This window comes from Diabrotica undecimpunctata, chromosome 8, assembly GCF_040954645.1.
Source record: "Diabrotica undecimpunctata isolate CICGRU chromosome 8, icDiaUnde3, whole genome shotgun sequence".
Lineage (NCBI taxonomy): Eukaryota > Metazoa > Arthropoda > Insecta > Coleoptera > Chrysomelidae > Diabrotica > Diabrotica undecimpunctata.
In genome coordinates this window covers 6726672-6744612 of record NC_092810.1, presented here as the reverse complement: position 1 = coordinate 6744612, position 17941 = coordinate 6726672, and the positions used below count along the sequence as shown (strand labels likewise).

General features: G+C 33.6%; 1 protein-coding gene across 7 annotated transcripts in view; it reads right to left on the bottom strand.

Moving 5' to 3' along the window:
• LOC140449211 (uncharacterized) overlaps window positions 1-17941 on the bottom strand; it is a 335545-nt gene that overhangs the window by 63164 nt on the left and 254440 nt on the right. For all 7 annotated transcript variants that reach the window (XM_072542383.1, XM_072542381.1, XM_072542380.1 and 4 more), the window contains 2 exons: window positions 15719-15834; window positions 10406-10533 (listed from right to left, as the gene is read on the bottom strand). In XM_072542383.1, coding sequence (XP_072398484.1) covers window positions 10406-10533; window positions 15719-15834 — 244 coding nt within the window. The remainder of the gene's footprint in view (window positions 1-10405; window positions 10534-15718; window positions 15835-17941) is intronic.

Here is a 17941-nt window from a genome sequence, read left to right as displayed (position 1 = left end):
CTGTGAGACACGTTTAATTCTCATTTGGTCCACATACAAATTTGCTCCAGTTATGTTTTCCTTGCTGATGATCATTAGCTTGGTTTTGCTGGTATTTATATCCAGTCCATATATTCTACTTGTTTCCAGGCATGCAATGACTATAAAAGTCAGACAAATAAAAAGAGAAAACTAGCAGAGTTTCCCAAAACAGATGGAATACGACTTCTATGAAACACAAAAAGAAATATGAAGAATCATCAGAAGACATGGGGAGACGACGTATATCTTGGCTGCGCAATTTAAGAGACTGGTTCCAGTGGACATCTAACTAATTATTTAGAGCAACAGCTTCAAATATACGAATAGCAATGATGATTGCCAAACTCCGTAGCGGAGAGGGTACTTGAAGAAGAAGAAGAAAAAGATCAGAAGACAAGTAAAGGAGATGAACGAACTAGAGAAAATGGAACACATTCAGAAAGAAACTTGGGCAGACTGCTTTCCATCTCTATTTTCTGAAGGTGGCAATAAACCACCAACACCAGACTGGACGACAAACGAAGAAATAAATATTGAAGAGAAAAAGGTAAAGAAAGCATTAAGGAAATTCTTCACGGTACTTCTTCTCAGAACTTCCCAGTACTCTCCTCTCTGCCGTTTCGAGTAACCTTTAGGTTGTGGCTGTGTCGGGTCTTGTTTCTGAGGCATATGTCATTATTGGTCTTACGTTGGCTTTATAAATTCTTGATTTTGATCTCAGAGTTAATGTGTGTGTTTATATTTGATATAGTCTACGATTTAACGAAAGAGTTCGAAGAATCAGACGAATGAAAGACCTGCAACTCAAAAATTCCTAACTTATTCTTTTAAAACATAAAGACTCCGTTTCATTCATTGCAAAAACATCGAGGTAAATATTAAGTGACAAAAAGACTTTTAGGTGATGTATTACTTGTTATATGATCCCATTTGCCAGTCGGCTATTAGGGATTACGTCACTAAAATAGCATAAAAACTGTGATAATTATTGATAAGTTAATAATTTGGTTATGTAGTGCAGAAAATATTACGCTATTGAGCTTTTTACTCTTGCTTAATATTACTTGTTTAGTTTCGGGCTTTCAACAATACTTCTCATCGTAGTTCTATTCAAAGAAACATTTACTGTATCTCAGTCTTACATGAATCCCCTAATTTGGCAAGATTTGGAAGCGGAAGCTAAAATTAGTTTCTAAAGCTGTTATATTGCTAAATTGCTGTTTGTAGTTAATCAATGTCTAAACATAGTTTTAGTTGTAAGTTAATAATTGATAACTCAATTTCGCAGTGTACAAAAACTTTGAGTAGTTTATTAAAACTCTTTGTAGCTTCGTTTAAACAAATTAAAGCAAAATTTGAATTAAAAATAGTTTATTTTAGGAGTTTGGACAGCTAATTTAGTAAACGATAATTATTTTTGTCATTTATAAATAAGGAAATTTACAGAATACCGAAAATAGAACAACAAAATATTAAAGAATATTCTTAAATATTTATCAAAGCGATTTAAGAAAAATGGTGATGCTATACGTAAAAAAATTTAACATTCATTCCTAAATATTTACAAAACGATTCGATTTTTTTATAACGATCTAAAAATGTCCTAAAATACAGGGTGTTACATTAAAAAAAAAGAGCCGATGACGTTATCACTGTAATGTGTATCACCTTGTATAATGAAATTTTATTGTCAAATGTAGAACATTAAATTTAAAAATCGACGTGTTTTAGAGTTTTTTAAAAAGGCTTTTCATTTAGGAAATATCGATTTTGTTCCATACTTTACGGACACACTGTATAAAACTGACAGACATAAAACATACAAAACATCACTAGGACTAGTGACTAGGGACAAATTAATTTGTAACAACAAACTGAATAGTTTTTATTGTTTTATTAGCTAAAATATTTTTGTCTATGTCTTACAATTTACATGAATAATGTATCTATAAATACTATCAAGAATATCACTAAATTGTATTTAAATAATATCTACTTATATTAAAAAGAATTCTAAAAGGCAGTGTTTCTTTAATACCTTTCTTGAATATCAGGAACAAAAATTAGTTTTTGTTCTTCTTACCGATATGAAAATACTGAATCATTGTTGTACATCTCTTCTATTTTTGATTGTAGAGATTATAGTAGAGTTTATATTCCTTTAAATCCTAACAATTGTTGTGACTTTTATTGTAAATAACAACAATTGTCAGTTTCGGCTTTTATTACAGGTAGTTTTTAATTAATTTTATTAAAATGCAAAAAAGCAGTTTTAGAGAGTATTTGTAATAATTGGTCATATTATTATTTTAACGGAATCACTACAATGTGCCATCAATAATTTATTATTTCCCTAAAAATGTGATATCTTTAATACAACATATTGAAAATTGAAATTATTTTTTAATAATTTCATTTAAAGTTATTCATGTTTCAAAAAGTCTGACAGGGAGAAAAAGAAGTTCGAACATAGACAACTCATATTAACTCCATTCACCTTGACTCTGTCCTTGGAATCCTCTAATACCTCTTTAAATAAAACTCGGAATAAATAATAAAAAGCTGGGGCGACAAAATCCATTCCTGTATTAATCTCTCCCTAATTTTTAATTCTGGCATTTTGGTTCCAGTACAAGGTTTTTAGCAGTTTAATATCTTTCCTATCTAAACCGACTGCCTGCAAACGTTCTAATAATAGATTGTCTCTTACTGTATCAAATGCTTTTTCGAAGTCTATGGAGTATATAAATATATATTTCTTTTGGCTAGTATCATTTTTTGGATAGAACTAGTAAACTGAATATTGTCTCCAATGATTACTTCACGCTTTTTATAGATTCGGCTAAGGACTGCATTACTCTAGGTTTAAGGCTATCAAAATAGGTGGGCTTTTTGAAGCATTACACTAGAATAGTGGAAATAGCAGTACACATTCGCTAACTTTTCGTGTTTGAGTTTGTATCTTTCCGACTGTCTGAAGACGTATGGAGAGCCGTCGTTTCGGCGTTACGGTCACCGGTCTACACTCCTGTTATCCGAGACAAGCCTCTCGTGGGACTACTCTACTCTCATTCCATAGAACCAAGGTGGGGTTGAACAAGCTGCGTTCCTGATACACCCTTTCCCCAATAACGGCACGTGCTCACCTTGGGAGACTTGAGAGTGGTAGAGGAGAGCTCCTCGAGCTTCGACCTGCTTTCACCTTTCCGCCCCGGGGTGGGAGGGAGTATGGACGCATATGCGTACCGCAACACGGGTACTACTGTGAGGGTGGAGCCCTGCGATGCTTCATGCAACGCTCCACCCTCAAATGGTGTCGGACTCGTAGGGGTTAGTGGCTAGCTAACCCTGACATATGCCAAAGGGCCAGGTAGACCAAGGTCCAGCTGATGCTTTATCATCAGAAAGTACACGAATTCGTTAATGTCTGAAGACGTACGGCATACAGAAATAACGTTATAACAATCTATTGATACCAATTATTCATACACAGAATGTTTGACGAACGCGCTGTTTAATAACCCTCAATAAAACATATGAAGTAAAAGAAGCCTAAAAAAGAAGAGTAGTTGGTTGGACTGCTTTTAGAAAATCGGTTCATATATTGAACAACAAAAAATATCTATAAATCAGTGATATCTGGTTAATACACGTTTTTGGTATTCACTAGGAAGCCCAAACTTTGATATTGATGAAGGAAATAGCACTAAGACTTTCAATAGCAAGAAAATGAGCAATGCTGGAAATATCAATACGAAGCAAAAGAGGAAACGACTGGACAAAAAAGAACAAATCAAAAGTAAAAGACATACAACGAGCAATGCTAATTAAACCTAGTCAGCCTTTCTCTAGTACTGTTTACTCTAGAATTCCTAAGTCTTTAGTCATATCCATCAACACGATCACAAAATTGGTAGGTTGGTGGTCCAAGAAAGGCCTCAGAGTCAACGCCAACGCTGCAGATCTCCAAAGCGATGAGCAAACATTCCTAAAAAAACTTCTCAACGAACATCATTAATTAAATTATCCGAACTACTAAAGCTCAATGATAAACCACAAATCTCATAAGATAGTAATGATTACGATGATGATGATGATGATGATAGTGAAGTTTGTCCAGTTTTTTCCTGACTAGACGTATTTTTTTATAAAAATAGCCCGTTGTATTAGTGACTACCAACTTTTTAGTAGTGTCTACGTCAAAATAATAATATTATATTTCTTAATAGCATCGCCGTTTTTTAGCCAAAAGCTATTGCAAGCAATTTGCGTTATACATATATAAGAGTAATTTTTTACATGAACAACCTTTAAATGTGTCGGTGGTCGCTGATTTAAAACTATAAGAATTAGTAGCATAGAAACCTTAGGTAAAGACAAATGAAATATTTACGTTTCAATAAAAACGTAAAGATAAAAATAACCTTATTTACTTTTGGTAATAAATTTATGGCGTTTTCGTACGAAAAGACCTTTTTAAATAGTCTCAAATATTCATTGGCGAAAGACATGTATTATGGGATTGCGAAACGCTGTTGCAACAAACAAAAACTATATGGACAACTAAGAGCCCTACTATATTTAGGACACACCAAGCAAAAGACCTGTACAAACTTTTTCAGATAACCTATACCACAATTCTAGAGTGGGTGTATGAAACAATAGGTAGCCAACACAATAAGCTTTAGTTTCAGTGATATCGATGATCTTTAGGAACAGACAGGCCAAGGGAAGAAAAAAAAGGTGATAAGATAGTGAGACAAAACAAATAGGAATTCAAAATAAGGAGTCAGGCAGAGATGTATGTTATTGCCACAATTGTTAAACACTCGCAACTAATATTTCAAAAAGACTGGAAAAAACTGAAAGTATGAGAATTGGAGGGAACATCATTAATAACATAGGATTTGCATACAAAACCAAACAAGAATTACCAATGAAAGAAAAAAATGGGACTGACAATAAATATAAATAAAACTAAATATGGTGATCTCACAAACTCTTATCGAAATAGCTAGAGAGAGTCGAAAAGCATAAATACATAGTAGCAATCATAAACTCCCAATTTAACTTAGATTATAAGATGAAAGTCACAATAGAAATAGCCCAAAAGGATTTGCATAACTAAATGTTAACAAATAAAGTAAGTTTGGTCTTTAGATTGTGGTTCGTAGATCGCTATATTTGGTCTCAGCTGTTGTATGTGATAAAACAAAATCAGAAGCACCATACAGATGTATACCTAAAATTCCTTTGACAGCTAAAATCACAAATAAAGAACTATTAGGATGCATTGGATACAATAAAAAATCTCGAAAGGCAGTTAAAATATGAAAAACATCATACCTGGGACACACTTTGAAATGATAAGTATTCACTCTTCCACCCAATCATGCAAAAATAAAATAGATGCAAAATATTTCACATTGGAAAAGATGGATAAGCGTTTAAAGAAGTAATCGGCGTTAAAAGATAGCACGGGAAGAATAGGAAGAACACCGAAAGACCCTACAGGGAATTAAATATGAACATTAATTAAATGTATAACAAACAGCTTGTCCAACTCGCATAACAATGGTGATTTACATACATATGAATTTAATGCTTTACGACGGCGTTAAACATTTATTTTTGACAATTAAATGTAATTGACATACTGTGTATTTATCTCCTACAGAAACTATATGACATATTTTAAAACTTCCGATCCTTTTGATCTGTAGTTATCTCCAACTGTTGTGATATTGGCCTATTGGTCTTAAATATAAGTTTGGAGCAATAAAAACTCACGTAATAAGTTTAAAAGCTTTTACTTAAAGAGTTAGTGCACATACCGATAGACAATCGGGCAGACATCGACACGAACACTCTTAATCGGGTCACGAACAAAGGCCTATCGGGTACTTAATAATAACAAGTTCAGACAATCTAACTATTGGAAAATATTGAGTCGTAGACGACTGCTACAATGTGTAAGGAGCTGAAAGCTGTTAAGTTTGGGAGCAAAATATTATAAACAAAACTGTATTAAAACAATAAAGACAAATGTAAATATTGATAGAACATGCTTTTAAGAATTTGGATTGGATGACAAAGGGGATAAAAATAGATGGAGAATATTTAAACAACTTACGTTTCGCCGATAATATACTTATAATAGCTGAAGATCTAGGTATGGCAAGAGAGATGGTACAGGAACTCGTTGTGGCTACAGAAAATGTAGGTTTAAATAGAAATATCTCGAAAACAAAAATCATGACCAATTTGGTACCCAACCAGAACATCAGTATTGGTGGGAAAGAAATAGAACTCGTAGATAGATATAAATACCTGGGACATGAAATTATGATTGGCAGGGATAACCAGACTCATGAACTGAAGAGAAGAATTGGCCGTGGGTGGGCAGCATTTGGAAAACTGAGAGAAACTTTTAAAAGTGAGCTGCCCACATGCCTAAAGAGAAAGGTATTTGATCAGTACGTCCTCCCAGTCTTGACGTACGGAGCAGAAACACTTACCTTAACAAAAGCAGCAGCTACCAAACTGAGAGTCACGCAGAGAAGAATGGAGCGGTCCATGTTAGGAATAACTCTGCGAGACAAAATAACCAACGACGACATCAGGAGAAGAACCGGAGTGACTGACATCGTCGAGAAGATAGCCAGACTCAAATGGAGATGGGCAGGACACATAGCCAGAATGACAGATGGGCGATGGACAGAGGTTATTGGAATGGAGGCCAAGGGAAGACAAGAGAAGCGTCGGTCGACCACCTACAAGATGGACTGACGATTTAAGAAGACTCAATAAAAACTGGATAAGAGCGGCGCAAGATAGACGGGGTTGGAAACACGAGAAAGAGGCCTATGTTCAGCAGTGGACTCTTTAGGCTGGATGATGAAGACCACCAACATATAGGAAGAAAAAAGTGAAAATTAAATAGCCAGTCCTCCAGGTAGGAGATTGAGACGTCAGATGTATCTCTTGTGACGAGATAAACAGATAAACCACTAAGAAGTATATTAATATATTGTCTCACACTCTCAAAAGATTCAAATGGAAATTGCTTTAGGCTACTTAAAGCTTAGGCTTAGGCTATTTACCTTTACTTGTATCACAACCAGTTAAAAAGAAAGTATTCAACAAATTATCAATATATTATGAGTGAATATAAAGATAAATCAAAAAAGTAAAACAAGTTCGTGTAACCTTCTGGCTAAGGTCTAGTGTTAGGGTTTTCAGGTCACGCAAGCGCCCCTAACATGACTACTTTCGTAGCCGGGACCGACGGCTTTACGTGACCTCCGAAGCAAGGTGGCAGTTAAATTAAAGATTGAGAATTTTGTCGGTGCCAGGATACGAACCTGGGCCCTCCAGCCAGTAACATAGCCACTGAGCTACGGTTGCCGCTTAAGATAAATCAAAGAAATGGTATTACATGATGATAATTTGGATATGATATCCAAATTACAAACATTTTATGCAGAAGAATTTTGCAGCGGGAAATGAAGTCGGCAAATTGAAGTTTAAGGCTCACTATCAACAGATACTGAAAGAAAGCATTTAATATAATAGATAATCATTCAAATTTGAACACAAGAATATACACAAGGTAACCTGGACCTCCCCTGATTTAAGAACAACTAGTCAGATTGATCACATCTTAATAGATTCAAGACACGGAACGGACATAATAAACTGCAGAAGTTATAGAGGCGCAAACATAGACTCAGACCATTGTTTAGTGATCTCAACAATAAGGGCTAGAATTTCAAACTCCAACAAAGAAAAAGAAATAAATAGAAAGAAATGGAATGTACAGAAGCTGAGAGATGCAACTGTTGCAAAACTGTACTGGGAAAATGTTACCAATAGGTTAAGGAATCAAAGTCTAGGCGAAGAAGACCAGAGAGATATAGACTCATTCTGGAACAGAATAAGGGAAGATATTGAGTCAGCAGCACAAGATGAAATAGGAACAAAAACTTGTACCCGAAAAAATCACTGGTTTGACGATAAATGCAAAGACGCAACACAGAAAAAAAATGAAGCCTATGCAAAAATGCTTACCCGCCGAACTAGAAAAAGTATAGAGAATTACCAGACAAAGAGAAGAGAAGAAAAGAAAATACACAGAATGAAGAAACGAAACCACTTAAAAAAGGAACTTCAATATATAGAAAACCTCAACAGAGAGAAAGAATTCAGAACATTCTATAAGAAAGTTAACATCAACAGAAAAGAATTTAAGGCAAACACAAATCAATGTAGAAGTTTAAATGGCGAACTCTTAACAACAAGAACAGACGTACTAAACCGATGGACGGAATATTTTAACCAGATACTTAATATAGAGGAAGAAGAAAACCCGGAAGACGAAAGCTGCGAGGTAAGCGGAGCAGACGAGAGGGAGGAGGATCCACCAACGATCCTGGAAGTTAAAGACGCTGTAAACAAACTAGCCAGAAACAAATCACCCGGAATAGATAATCTCCCAGCGGAATTATATAAAGAAGGTGGCCACGATATCATAATAGCCCTACAGCAGCTTATAAAAGAAATATGGATACAGAAGTCCCCTCCCAATGATTGGAATATTGGAATACTTTGCACCATACACAAAAGGGTGATATCTTTGAATGCTCTAACTATCGAGGAATTACGCTCCTAAATGCAGCGTATAAAATATTCTCCAATATACTATGCCATCGTATGGCACCATATGCAGAGCGAATAATAGGACAATACCAGGCTGGTTTCAGAGGCGGTAAATCAACAATTTATCAGATTTCAACCCTAAGACAAATTCTAGAGAAAACACTGGAATACGGTGTAGACACGCACCACATATTTATAGACTACAAGGCAGCCTACGACTCTGTAAATAGAAGAGAATTGTTTAGAGCAATGATAGACCTAGGAGTACCAAATCAGTTGGTAAGTTTAACCAAACTAACCCTTGAAAAAGTTGAATGCAAAGTACGAATCCAGGGGGAACTCTCTGAACCTTTTAAAACAAATAACGGGCTACGTCAGGGAGACCCACTCTCCTGTATACTATTCAATCTAGCTCTGGAAAAAGTAATACGTACGTCACAAATCACAACTACCGGTTCAATATATAACAAATCTGTGCAAATCTTAGCATATGCTGATGATATCAATATTGTTGGGAGAACGGAAAACGCAGCACGAGAGGCGTACGTAGCATTAAAGGAAGCGGCTACAAAAATGGGTTTAATAATAAACACCAACAAAACAAAATACATGAAAATAGGTACGCAACCACAAACACTACGGCCACTTGTTATAGAAAATGACGTCATCGAAGCAGTTAACGAATTTGTATACCTGGGAACGCTCGTCAATACTGAAAATGACACTACCGCAGAGATAAACCGCAGAATTTGCACGGCTAATAGATGCTATTTTGGGCTTAATCTCCTTTTTAAATCTACAATTATATCAAGAAATACAAAAGTAAAACTCTACAAAACAATAATACGCCCAGTCCTAACATATGGTTCAGAAACCTGGACTTTAACAAAAAGCAATGAAAACATGTTAGGATGTTTCGAAAGAAAAATACTAAAGCGCATCTATGGAGCGGTAAATGAAAACGGTGTCTGGAGAAGACGATACAACTTCGAACTCTATAGGATATACCAGGAACCAGATATCGTAAAACACATAAAGATAGGACGTCTGAGGTGGGTAGGCCATGTAATGCGGATGGAGCAAACCGACCCAGCTAGAAAAACGCTCCTTGATAGACCTATTGGTCAAAGAAGAAGAGGAAGACCCAGAACAAGATTCCTAGATAACATCGATGAAGACATGAGAAATATGGAAATACGTGCTTGGCGGAGGAAGGCGATGGATAGGGACGACTGGAGAAAAATTCTTGGGGAGGCTAGGACCCACACAGGGTTGTAAAGCCAAAATGATGATGATGATGATGATAATCATTCAAAAGATGTATAATGCAACACTTACGAAAAATATTATGACATAGATATCATGAAATCACAAAAAAAAACAAGGAAAGAATGAAAAATGAAGTGAGTACAAAACAGACGATGAGAGCAAGAGACCTTATAGAGGGTAAATGGAATAACAAAAGGCAAACGTAGTCAAAGTAGGAAATAAATAAATACGTCAATAATACTATGAATTTAGAGCCATGTGCTCAACGAGATCTATAAAAATTACTCTTATATATGGGCATAGTATTAATAAAAGCCGTTTTTCCCACATCCTGTTCGGTCACCTCGAGCCGGCATAGAAAGTTAAGCGTAAACTCATCTTTATGCCATTAAACTGCGTTCGAGCGAGCAGCTTCGAATCGAGAAGGGGCTCGAGGAGCGACTCGAACTCAACTCACCGATATATTTTTTAACGGGTTCCGTATAATAGGTGGTGTATTCGGTTTTAGAGTTAGGCGAGGTCACTAACAACCGGTGGATGTAGTTGTCGTTAGATAGTCTGGCCGGCAGACCATTATCGTGGTATCTGAAAAAAATAAGAAAGTATATTAGATTTTATTTAAATATTCTAATTTATATTATTAATAATGTTTCTTTGGTTATTGGACAAGAAGTGTCAGTTTGAGATAAGTGACACTTTATTCGGATTTCAAAATGGATTAGGGATACGAGAAGCTCTTTTTGCCTTAAATAAGTTAACACAACGATGCAGAGACACGAATGTAGATGTATATGCATGTTTATTGACTATTGAAAAGCATTTGACTGCGTTAACCATCAAAAGATGATCGAAATTCTGAGAGCAACTGGAATTAAAGAAGAAGATTTGCGAATGATCTCAAAACTACACTAATGCCCAAAATTAACGCACCACCTTAAATGTACCAAAAGTTTGAATCTATTTTTCTTTTGAACAAATGATTAGATTTTGATGATGCTTTTTTCATATTATAGGTCTATTCCTAGTAAATCAACGTATTAATGTTTTCTGTAAAATATCAACGTTTTGTCCGTATACGGGGTGTAAAAATAAAGTTGTGTTTTTTCATCGTTTTTTGCAACACCATGTGGAATTTATTAGAAATAAACGCTACATCTTATTATGATTTTGAGATAAATTTTTTCTTTCTTAAGATTTTCGTGAAAAAATTATTTCGATATCTCTATTATCAAAGATTATACAGAACTTTAAATGTAACAAGTTTTTATCAACATTTAAAGCAAAGAAAACATTACTTACATAAACTTTATTGACATTTAATACAAAAAAAGCCTAAGAAAATATAACCTAAATATTCTTTAACAATTGCCCTTTCCCAAAAACACTTAATAACGAGTATTTCCACCTATACATCTAATTACTTCTTCACAGCGGCGAGGCATCTAATTGCTTCTTGTCGATGTTCGCGGACATTTAACGCGGAGTCAAACCCGGAATACCATTGATATAACATACAGCTCCCGCGGAAATATCAAAACTAACATATATATATATATATATATATATATATATATATATATATATATATATATATATATATATAGTCTTTATAAAGATTTATGCGAAATCGGCCTTGTGTTCGTTTCCCTTGAGACGATCAGTAATGCTTTCCTCTTAACAGTTTTACCGGTACGAACTTTTATTTCTTTTAATAAATATATGGATTTGTGGAAGAGATAAAAGTTACGTTGTTGTCAGGTGAATAAGATTGATGGACTAACACACTCATCGCCCTATGAAATCGGTTTGAAGAGTTATCTTTTAATCTTTTATTCGAATGTGAAAAATTTAAACTCACTTTTCTTATTAAAGATTTTTTTTTATAAGAAAATTGACAAAATTTATCATACAATTACGGACTAGGAATGGACTGGATGGTCATCTGTGACTTAATATTAATATAGTTCGGGTAGTACGGGTTCACTGGCTGGGAAAAATATCCTCATTCCACATTTTTGCACAATCTTACTTGAAATAGTCCCCTTATAAGAAAAGTGCATGTTGGCCAGAGAAAGTGATGGTTTAAAAATGTTTAACCATCATATAATCATAATTTTTAATGTTTGTGCTAAAACTTTTTTGATTTTAAGCAAGAAACAGTTAAAAGACATAGAAACTTGATATATTATGTATGTAAATTATCATTATCAAAAGTCTACACAATATTTCATATGTTTTAAACTCATAAATAGAATAGATAAAATAAACACTGGGCTTAAAGATTAATATAGACAAGACGAAGGTAATGGTGGTAAGCAAAACACGAAATATGCAATTAAATATAAGAGTAAACAATAAGAACATCCAAAAGAGCCCCAAGTTCAGATATCTCGGTAGTTGGATAACTGAAGATCTAGATCCAAACATAGAGATACGTAGCAGGATTGAGCAAGCCAGAACAGCATTTACTAATATGAGAACCTTACTTAGCAACAGCAGTCTTAACTTAACGCTTCGATATCGCTATGTAAAATGTTACATTTACTTCATACTACTATATGGTGTAGAAACCTGGACCATAAAGGCCAGTGTGATGAACCAATTGGAGGCCTATGAAGTGTGGGTATTTAGAAGACTACTTAAAATTCCCTGGAGAGATCACACAACAAATGTCAAAGTATTAAATCGAATGGGCAGACAACGAGAATTACTGCCAATAGTAAAAAGAAGAAAAACTGCTTATCTGGGTCATATATTTGGAAATTCCAAGTACCCGTTCTTAAAGCTTATTATGGAAGGGAAGATAGAAGGAAAACTTGGCATCGGAAGAAAAAAATACTCATGGCTAAAAAACATAAGGGATTGGACAAACCTCGATGCCCATGCACTCTTTAGAGCCACACAAGACCGAGAGGAGTATGCCAGAACTGTCGCCAACATCCACTAATTGGATAGGGCACGATAAGAAGAAGAAACTCATAAACTTAGACATTCGTATGTAATACTTAAAAAAGCTAACTATTATTATTCTTGAACTCACAATTCATCTGCATTAGTTCCACATTCCGCAATATTCCAAAATGTTGTAAATTCACCTTGTTAATGCCATTAATTTTTTTTTATTTATTGGAATTCTGTTTAATGAATATGCGGGGTTATGCAGCACATTAGGTAGTTGACACGAGATTCCAACAACGAAAGCATGGGAAATAAATCCATCTAGCAAATTATATGCTTTAATAGTGCCAGCATATTCTGAAGAAAATGTTAGCATATTAAATTTTAAGACCATGAACTAAGTCTTTTGAGCCTTTGGTATGCGTCCACTGCTGGACATAGGTCTCCCTCAGCTCTTTCCATCTGTCTCTGTCTAGAGAAAACACAAAAACAAACAAATATCAAGCGTTGCTTAGTATTATATTCGTATATCTTTGGATATTGTGTGCTCTATTTCAATTGTTTCCGTTTGGTGCCAATATATACTACTCTCCAAAATTAACGCACCACCTAAAATGGACCATGATTTTAAAACTATATTTCTTCTGAACCCTTAATTGGATTTCCATGATTTATTTTTCACATTGTAGATATATTTCTAGTTAATGACTATATTAATTTTTTTTAAGAAATGTCAACGCTTTACTTATATACATAGTGCAAAAATAAAGTTTTGTTTTTTCATCTAATTTTGCAACACCCGGTGGAATGTATTAGAGACAAACGGTACATGTTATGAATATTTTAAGATCGCTTCATTCTTTTTTCACATTTTGATAAAAAAATCATTACGATACGTTTATTATCAAAAAAGAAAAGTATGTTCAAAGCATTGCGTGATTTTTTACTCTCCAAAATTAACGCCCGACCTCAACTCTACCATAATTATTAAGCTATTTTTCTTGTGTATCCTTGATTGGATTTCAATACATTTGTTTGCTCATTGCAGACCTATTTCTAAGTAATTACGGTATTATTGTTTTCTGGGAAGTGTCAACATTTCACCTATATACGGGGGGCCTATGTTGGACGGCCAAGAGAACGCTATGCACAGTGTAATATGCGACCTATTACTTTATTCAATGGTGGATCTGTAATGGTTTGGAAAGGAATATCTCTTACAGCGCAAACGGACCTTGTTGCTTTACGAAGAGATTTCTTAACAGGTGAAAGGTATATTAGACATTTTGTCTAACCATGTAATTCCATTTTCTCCTTACATAGGAAATAATTTTCTTTAAATGAGAACTTGTGTCTCCTGTCTCTCTTGGCGACATATAAGTTATTGTGAGAGAAGTTTGGGATGCAATTGATCAAGACCAAATACGCTGCTTGATTTTAACTATGCCTCGCCGCTGTGAAGAAGTAATTAGATGTAAAGGTGGAAATATTCGTTATTAAGTGTTTTTGGGAAAGGGCAATTGTTAAAGAATATTTAGGTTATATTTTCTTAGGCTTTTTTTGTATTAAATGTCAATAAAGTTTATGTAAGTAATGTTTTCTTTGCTTTAAATGTTGATAAAAACTTGTTACATTTAAAGTTCTGTATAATCTTTGATAATAGAGATATCGAAATAATTTTTTCACGAAAATCTTAAAAAAGAAAAAATTTATCTCAAAATCATAATAAGATATCGTCATTCCTGGCAGTAAGATAGAAGTAATCCTACTATGCTCGGTACGGCCAGAATAAAAATGTAAGTATTATTATATGTTTATTTTGAATACTTAATAAGTATCCTCAAGTAAAAATCATCCCTCATAAGTTTATTCAATCCTTGTATGAGCCTCGGTAGAATATTAGTTCGATTTTTAAAAATATCTTCAGGATTTGTTGTTTCAATAAATGAAAATCAATAACCAAAATGTTTATGATAAAAATAATCCAATAAAATAGAGTTGCCATATAACTATACTAGCAAAGTACACACAAATGCTCACAATCCAATGTTATTACTGTTTGATATGGTTATACTTCACTAACATAAACAACTTTTCTAATAACAAAACACAGCTATAAGGATTTGAAATATATATATATATATATATATATATATATATATATATATATATATATATATAAAAAAAACTACAAACTTCTATGTATAACTACCAAAGTAAATCTCTGGTAAATATCTGTAACGAAATTAATTAAAAAAAGATTATATAAAACAGAATGGAAATTCCTATTAACGAAATTCACAATATATTAGAAAATACAACCAAACAATACAAATATTTTAATTAATATACAAATCATAAAACAACTGTTTCTATTTTCCCTTTTTTACCTGGTTTATACATTTTAAAGTCAGGTTCGTTATCGACTAATCACAAAAAGCAGTAATTTTAGACGCCCAGCCTTCAAACTATTCTTTGAACAAAATTCTTGCAATGAATCACACACTCGGATTTAATTAGTTGACAACAAAACATATAGAAAGCGTTATAGACGATATCAGGAAGTAATTGGTCAAGTAAATAACCAATTAGCTGCTGTAAATTGACTCATTTAAATGAAATGGATGGATCATTTAATGAATCATCATCAGTCAGAAATTTCTACTAAAGGATCACTCCCACATGGAGGCGGACACTGTTCACCTTTTGGTGAAAAAAAGTTTAAAACTGCTTTCATGTAAAATTATGAAAATGGATATAGTGTTGTATTCTCCCGACGTACAGAATATTTCGTTGTGTCACCTCATGGACTTATAACAAACGAAGCTAACATTTGGATTAAACTAAACAGGAACTTTATGTTAAAACTTACTTTGTAGTGACCGCTAAGGGCCAGCTGTATCGTTGGACACGAGGAACCGGGTCATGAATCCGTTTCAACAGAGACGCCGTTTGAGCGCGAATAAGCCTCGTCTCGTCATCGAATATCTGAAAAATGTTATTCTATTAGCATATATTTCTTATCATATCTACATATTCATTTAAAGATGGGAACGTATTTATTGCGCATATATTTATTTTAAAATAGAGCGAATATCAAGAACTCTTTTCCCATTTTGTAACAAATACTTTTCCCATCAATAAATAAAAATTTATTTGCGACTAGAGCGAAGTGCATTCACAAAAGTTTTAATATTTATGTGTACGCCTAAGGTAGAGTTAGATGGAAAGCGCATTTTATGCAGAAAATGTAAAAGCGTTTCTGAAATAAAGAAATGCAGCCTAATGTTTACAGAACTAAAAAGAAAACGCAGTGAGAGAATTTGTTATAAAAGCGAACAATTGCAATTAAATATGCTACACTAAAATGTAATTATCTATTATATTATAATATTAAACTTTACGATTTTTGTCTACACTGTAAATTTTTTTAGCAGATTTACCCTATTCCAGTACATAAATTACTGATGGGAAAAAGCAAATAATAATGTTGACATCATGACTTCTGCTTTTGTTAACAACATAAATTTACCAATAAGTTTGTAAAAGTACATAAGCATGGGCAATTTTACTGGCAATATTGTAATTTGGCTTGGTAATAAAAATAATTTTATTATAGTAGAAGCTACACTTAGAATGTAGTGTTGGTCTTACGGCGCGCAGCGATGCCGCTCATGTCGGCACAGTGGTAGGTGTGTGGTAGTTTAGCGATAGACTGAGAAATCAGGACCGTACGCGCTTCGTTTTAAAAATCTTTACTCATTAATAAATAAAAAAACAAATTAATTCTAGGTAACAAATGAATCGATTATTGATTTTTCAAGAAATACAGTTAGTAGATATTATCGGTAGTTAAATTATAATTAAAGATAGAAAAAATATGTTTGATGTTTAGATTATGATTAAGATAGTTGGAAATTTTGTTTTCTTATGAAAGCCCTAATGGCATTTTTGAAAAGAGAAAATAGTTTGGTAGAAAAATACGTCATGACTGAAAGTTGTTTGATTGGCTAAAATTGGTAAAGAGGAAAGGGAAGGACTGGAGAAGGAGTGAGAATGAATGAGAAGAAAGGCAGTCTGTTTGGTTCAATTGAAAGGGATGGTCCTGTTTGGTGGTTAGTGTACGAAAAAAGGGAAATTGCCGGTTTTGTTTGTCCAAAAGTGACCAGTGTAAGATAATTGGAACGAAGAATTAGGTCAACTTGAGAGATAATACAACTCCTTGAATCAAAAGCATACAGGAATCGTTAAGTACTGTAAAAGGCGGGAATACTGCAGCAGGAGAAAGCCGGAACGATTGCAGGTACGAGGCATAGCAGGAAAAGTAAAACGAGGTAACAGCAAGCAGGGACATATTTGGAAAACGTGGACAAGTTCCTTGGATAGCCTTGGATAGCCACAGCAGCAACTACGGAGAATTGTTTTTGGTATGAAGACATTTTCGAAGCTACAGTGAAAAGGTCAGTCTTAATTTGTTATGACAGAAATGAATGGTTTTTGCGTATTAAATACCACAGTGCATATTTACATAAAAATTTCAATAGTATAAAATTTTTTTTATCTCAAGAAAAAGTTATCATTTAGACATCATTATAATTTCTTGTATCCGTAATATTGATCAATCAAAATATTTCATATCAAACTAATTTGGGTCACAAAAGAAAACAAGATTCATAGTTTTAATATTGGTTACATACAATAAAAGATAAAGGAGTCATTGATAAAACTTATATGATTGAACATTTAATGCAAATTGATAAAATAAACGAATTTGTTATGTCAACTTTTAAATTCCTGTGTATTATTTATGTGGTTTTAACTAACCTTTTATTAGGAAGCTACTAAGAAATCTTTTTTGAACCTACGAAACAAAGTAAGTACTAAAATTATTAATGAGCCCTGAGATATATAATTTATATATTTTTTGTTTTGACTTTGATTAATTAGATAGTTAGTAAATTAATTAATTGGAGTAAATTATTTTCACAAGTAAAAATAGAGTCAAAAATAGAATACAACAATACATATATACAAAAAAAATGCAAGTAGTTTACCCTATACGACACGATAAATATACTAATCGCAATCCATATTT